Below are 6726 nucleotides of genomic sequence, written 5' to 3' on the forward strand. Positions count from 1 at the left end.
CAGCAAAAAATACATGTATCTTGAATAGAGTTTGTCATAAAAAATGACAGTATAGGTAGAAAATTTTATGATATTTGTTATAAACATGTACATATTTCGACTTAAAACCATGCAAAAAAATAAATATAGTGAAAAAGAAAAATTTAAAAATGTTAACAAGTCAATCTCTAATAAAACTAGTTCCATTCAAAAGGTCTTCAGCTATTAAAGAATAAAAGCAAATAAACCATGGAGGAAGAGATTATTTCATAGTTATATCAATTATTAAGTATTGCATTTCTCGAGAAAATCTTAAATAACTGTTCATACACAAATCAACCTTCGTCAACTTTTAACCTGTTGTGGAGCTCAAAAACTCCCTAGAGGCCATGTTTTAAACAAATAAGAATCAACATTTTGATATTCGAAGAGAGTTAAATATAGGTGACCATATACCATAACATTTGAATTTTTGAGGATAACTTTTTTCCTATGAAAAATTGGACTTCCAATGTAACCTTACGCAACCCCTGAAGATCATAATATAGACAAACTTGAATTAGGATTATCGGAAAAAACTTTCATAGAAATTTTAGTTATTCTAGGCAAGTGGTTTTTATTAAAAAAACAAAAAACAAAAAACAAAACAAGTTTTTACTCTAAAGAAAACTATGTAAAATTTGACCCTCCCCCATATATAATGGCCTCAATCTAACCCCGGAGATCATGAACATCAAGGAACCCTAACCTGGAGGATCAGATTTTGAGGGTCTGTATACCACTACCACTGTTAAACAAATTGTGAAGTGGCCATCTCTAATATTTAAGGTTCGAGCCCCCACTTACAGAACAAATTTCGTTAAAATGGAACATTAAACATCGGGCTTGGAAACATATAGGGGCCCAATTGAACTAGTTTCACCATCGACATTAAAACGAAAACAAATACTGGTAATCAGAACTTTTGACAAACTGAAGCATTTTAGTAAGTTTATAGGCGCTTTTAAATTATAAATGATTTCAACGTGCGGTATTTTGTGTTTTCATCTGTCGTATTGTACAAATCTTTTTTTAATACATTGATATTTAACACTAAGGCCGACTCTCTGACAATGAGCAAGCAATGCCTTTTTTATATTAAAAATGGATATATCCACGTCAAAATTTAAGGTCTTACTTGAAGTTTTTATCAGATTACTTTAGAAAGATGAAAAGTTGATGAATCTCCAAACAGCACAATATATAGCACAAATACAGCATTAAATGTAATTTAAAAAAAAGGAAGAGAACTTTTTTGCAATTGTTTATTTCAATTTTTAGTAACATAGCGTTCCTTCTTTATTCCACAGCACATATACACATATATTTAAAACATCGAATAGTGCTAGATGATATTAGCAACATGTTTGGTACGATGAATATGGAACTGTTATTAAATCCGATACCGAGCTCACATTTATCGTACAATTGATCATTTATGTTATATTTATCATTTATGATATATGATTATCGTCCTCATTATCCTTAGAAATCATCCTTCGTGTACTTTAAATATTTAACTATTAACAGATGTACTTTTACGCACTGAATCTCTCTATCCAAAATTTGGCTGAGTGAAGAAAAAAGAATGTACATGTACTTTAAGGCATGCTTTTTTATTGTTCATGAATGTTTGACCCATTAATTCAAAACATGAAATCTGAATATTATTAAACTTTAATGGTAATTACTATCGGCTCTGAATTTAAAAAAGATGATTTTTAAAACATATGTAAAGTTATATAGTTTATGGGACGAGATTATCTTTATTCTCCTTAAAGTTTAAGGTAAAACTTAAACTTTTTTTCTTATATGTTCTTATTGAATATCGGATTCTTTGGTTTTACTACAAAACATTAATCTTTGTAATATATACCTAATATTTTTTCAAATATAGTTTCTTTAAAATATATCATCAAGATATTTGCACTTTAAGAATGAGCTAACATTGTTAAAGCACCATGAAGAAGCCTGAAAGAGTTGAAAAGTACATTAATTTATGCGTTTTTCATAAATTGAACAAACAAGGACAACAACATGCATGCACTTTTGCAGTGGTCGTTTAACTCCTGATCGTCTTTTTGTGGTTATATGCTGTTTACCTAATAACCATTTGATCTGTGCTGCTTTTTGTCTATCACAATGGCACTTGTTCACTGGTCATGTGATGAGGTCACCTTGGTAATGGATAAGCAATATTGACTTCTTCACAACAAAGCACCCTTTTTAATCGTAAAATGTATAAAAGAAACAATTTTAAGGTTGAACACAACACTTATTTTCATTGTCACAGAAACGAAACTTACAAGAAGCATTGTACAGCAAATTATAACAGCCAGGATGATAATTGTTCGTGTTAATATTGTCTGTCTGTGTGTCTTAGCCTTCGCTTGCTGTGCGGAGAGTGGATGTTCTTGTGGCCCACAGCACCCGCAACAAGCTCTATGTGATGACAAAACTTTCGGTAAGTACTGTATATGTATGTTTCTGAATTATTTACTCGTGGTATATATGTACAATTTATTGAAGGTGCAGTCCTTTTCAAAGCTTCCTCGCCAAAAATAACGATGTATGCAATAAAGTTAACAGTTTACTGTAAATGTAAATGCACATTGATTTGCGCTATAAAATCTAAGGCGCAATCCTCCTCTTTACATATGACTGATAAGCATAATCATAGATTTATTTATTGCTTTTTTTTTAAATCACGCTTATTTACGTTATTTAGATTCGTTTAAAATCCTTTTAGCGGACAAAAAGATGGGCTTATTGCACTTTAGGTCAACACTTTCATCGACAAATTTAGATAGGTTTACAGGATTTCATTCTTTGTTGTTTAAGTGGAATTTTTTTTTCAGTCATCAAAGCAAGGATTTTAGGAAGAAAGAAATTGTCTGGTGCACCAAGTACTGAATGCCGAGTCTACAAAGTTAAAGTATTGCAAGATTACAAGGTATATCCATACGTTATATAAGTGTGTAGATAGATATTATCAATGTTAACATATAATACAATGACTGTTTCAATCCTGTTGTACAAATATTCTTCCAAAATTGAACCTTAAATCTTTAATAAGATTTTTTTTTTCACAAAATACAGTACACATATCCGACGGAATTTCATAATTTCTCTATCTTTATTTATTTTTTTATTTTTTTTTTAGAATACATTTGATCCAATTCGAGGAGTGCAAAAGATTTTCACCGGTTCTTCTCAGGAACCATGTGGTGTATACTTCAATAGGAGGGTCACATACATTATCAGCGGTATAATTTCAAATCTATAATCTTATAAATAATTTTTAAAAATTCTCCATGTGAAATTCCATATCAAAGATTAATGTAATATGTTCCAAATTTTCACCGTGGCGTATGTGTGTTTATATGAACAATTTGATGCTGACGTGATTGAGGTCATTGCAAAACAATATTGTTTACTTGAACCATTGGGCTTACAGGGTACAAAAAAGGCGGTAAATTGGTGACAAGCGCATGCTCCTGGAGCCAGAAGATTTGCACAGTGACATCATTCCAGAAATTCGCCTTGAAAACTGGTCTTTATAAATCAAATTGTCAATGCAAGGTCTGTAATAAAAATAACGTTTCGTGTTTCTTAACTTTCAATTACTTCGATAAACGCCAAAGAGAAAATAGATACACATACGGGAACTAACAGAAAGTCATAAAAAATGTACGTGATATAAATTTCATTGATGTTCAATGTTATGTTGGAGATTTTTTTTAGGTTAAGGACTGCACAAATGGAAACTGCAACCCACCGACAAGAGAGGACTGTGTCATAAAAACTAACAGTTATTGCTTCCGGAACAAGAACGCATGCGTGAAAAAGTCGCAATATGGCGCTCTGCAATGTGGCTGGAAATCGGAAGTTTGCACCTCAACTCCATTTTACAAAGTCAATGTACACAAAAAGGTCAATCATGAGCCTCCAAAGAGCAAGAATCTGCATCATGTGGTCCGCTCCGATAAACATGAGGTTCACAAACTGTTTGATGTCCATGTGAAGCAACACCCCGAACACGAAAACAGCCACAAAGTCAATGTACACAAAGGGGTCGTGTATGAGCCTCCAAAGAGCGAGAATCTGCATCATGTGGCCCATTCTGGGGAACATGAGGTTCACAAACTGTTTGATGTCCATGTGAAGCAACACCCCGAACACAAGAGTAGCCCAATTGTTCCTGGGCCTTATTCCAAACACGTGTTAGATCACGTAAAACACCACGTTGGTTCTCATCATTGATCAACGTTTCTTCTTTTACAGTAAGCCAGCTCTTCAGTAAAATCAAGATATATTTATTAATTAAATATTCTGCAGGTAAAAGAATCTACCGATTATATGTTCCTTTCATCAAAAATACAACTTTGTTTCATTCATATGTCAATAGAATTTTTGAAGCATTTTTATTTAATGAAATATTTTATCGCAAAATGAGTTATTATACATGCAAATGCATGTTAGTCATGTACATGTATTTTCAAAGTACAATTTTTTGCAAACAGTCTTAATTAAATCTATATTATTGAAACGCTGGATTCAAACATTGGTATCACACGCTGACCGTGGAAAAGTTTATTTATTTGGTATAAATAAGCTGTTTGTTTTCTGTTTTGTGTAGCTGTAGCTTGCCCGTATCTGTGTTTATATGTTATATCATAGTCAAGAACAGGGCAGACAAGTTATCCCCTTGTCTGACCTCAGAAAGCTGTAACCAAAGAACTTGTAACCGTGTGCTTATTAAGTTATTTGTATTTTGTATTGTTCGATGTAGCGATATATATGTATGTACAGTCTTGTGTAGAAAATATTTATTTTTTAATAAAAAAAAAATGAACTTCGTGCTTACAAGTTTGTTTTGTTTTTATTATATGATTCTGAGTCGGAGTCAGCTAAATGGGCACAATTTCCAATTACGATTTTGCATTCAAATATCGTAATATATGTACATGTATAGGTACAGATTTGTATTTAGTAGAGTAACTTCTTTCACTGGCTGTGAAAATCTATTCAATTATACTTTTAAACTAGACTCTTGTTGCAAAAGCAACAAAAAGGTCTTCCGTTTTGATATACATGTATCAATTTAACTGTAAGACATTGCTTCTCTCAGTATTTCATAACCATTAGACAACAGGACTTAATTGACTATCAATTTGTCTTACTTTGTCAAACAGAAGCAGTAAATCTCTTAAACAACATGAATTGTTTGAACTCTTCCGGTGTGGACCGGAAGTGACGGTTGACAAAATAAAAACGGTTAAACACATCTTCTATCAAATGTCTATCATCCGTGTAAGTTTTGTGTCTTGGTCACTTACAGTTTATGAGACTTCGTTGTCATAATATTTGTTTTAAAAAGACTACCTGAGATATTTGAGATATCTCACCGGAAGTAATTTTTTTTGTTTATTAATCATCGGATAGATGACATATGAAAGCGTTTATACCTTTATATCATTTCAGTGTTAAACAAATAAAATGCGTAAAAACATAATTTTTGAAGTGCTTCCGGTGACGACCGGAAGTTACAACGAACAAAACAAAATAGTTTAAACACATCTACAGCTATAGGTCTATCATCCCTCAAAGTTTGGATGTTCAAGTCTTTATCGTTTCTGAGATCTCATTGTCCATAGCTTTTTATCGCGGGACAGGAAACGGACGACAGGAAGGGAATTTTGAAAAAATGAAAAAAATGCCTGGAGATATTTTCGTTCTCTATCAGTCCTATAAATTTCAAGAAAATCCATCCATGCATCTCTGAAAAATCGAGTTAAACTTTTAAAAAACCTGATTTGTTTGAACTCTTCCTGTGTGGACCGGAAGTGACGGTCAACCAAATAAAAACGGTTAAACACATCTTCTATCAAATGTCTATCATCCCTGTAAGTTTCGTGTTTTGATCACTTACAGTTTCTGAGATCTCGGGGTTCAAACATTTACTTTAAAAAAGGCTTCATGAGATATTTGAGATATCTCACTGGAAGTAGAATTTTTATGTTTATTAATCATCGGATAGATGACATATGTAAGCATTTATACTTATATTTCAATTCTCCGAGAAATATATTAAATGCGTAAAAGCATAATTTTTGAAGAGCTTCCGGTGACGACCGGAAGTTACGACGAACAAAACAAAATAGTTTAAACACATCTACAACTATAGGTCTATCATCCCTCAAAGTTTGGATGTTCAAGTCTTTATCGTTTCTGAGATCTCATTGTCCATCCTTTTTTGTCGCGGGACAGGAAACGGACGACAGGAAGTTAAATTTTGAAAAAATGAAAAAAACGCCTGGAGATATTATAATTTTCTGTCAGTCCTGAAAATTTCAAGAAAATCCATCCAGCCATCTCTGAGAAATCTTGCGGACAAAAAACGGACAAAAAAAAAAAAAAATAATAATAATAATAATAATAAGAAACATTACAATCACTATAAGGTCTTCCGTTGGAAACGGAAGACCTTAATAAGAAACATTACAATCACTATAAGGTCTTCCGTTGGAAACGGAAGACCTTAATAATAATAAGAAACACTAGACTCTTGTTGCAAAAGCAACAAAAAGGTCTTCCGTTTTGATATACATGTATCAATTTAACTGTAAGACATTGCTTCTCTCAGTATTTCATAACCATTAGACAACAGGACTTAATTGACTATCAATTTGTCTTACTTTGTCAAAC

At 32.4% G+C, this 6726-nt stretch overlaps 1 protein-coding gene across 1 annotated transcript; it reads left to right on the forward strand.

Moving 5' to 3' along the window:
- The first annotated feature begins 2160 nt into the window (after positions 1 to 2160).
- On the forward strand, positions 2161 to 4552 carry LOC128161032 (uncharacterized). Its single transcript, XM_052824293.1, has 5 exons — positions 2161 to 2199; positions 2402 to 2482; positions 3182 to 3284; positions 3476 to 3600; positions 3763 to 4552. The coding sequence occupies exons 1-5, from the start codon at positions 2161 to 2163 to the stop codon at positions 4279 to 4281; spliced, it is 867 nt and encodes a 288-aa protein (XP_052680253.1). The 3' UTR covers positions 4282 to 4552.
- The last annotated feature ends 2174 nt before the right edge of the window (positions 4553 to 6726 follow it).

The sequence above is a fragment of the Crassostrea angulata genome, chromosome 8 (genome assembly GCF_025612915.1).
Source record: "Crassostrea angulata isolate pt1a10 chromosome 8, ASM2561291v2, whole genome shotgun sequence".
NCBI classification, from domain to species: Eukaryota; Metazoa; Mollusca; class Bivalvia; order Ostreida; family Ostreidae; genus Magallana; species Magallana angulata.

Excerpts from the sequence above, each read along its gene's own strand:
- LOC128161032 (XM_052824293.1), top strand. The coding sequence starts at position 2,161 with ATGGCACTTGTTCACTGGTCATGTGATGAGGTCACCTTG. Across the intron at positions 2,200-2,401 it reads CATGTGATGAGGTCACCTTG|CCTTCGCTTGCTGTGCGGAG; the intron begins GTAATGGATAAG and ends TGTGTGTCTTAG. Across the intron at positions 3,601-3,762 it reads AATCAAATTGTCAATGCAAG|GTTAAGGACTGCACAAATGG; the intron begins GTCTGTAATAAA and ends GATTTTTTTTAG.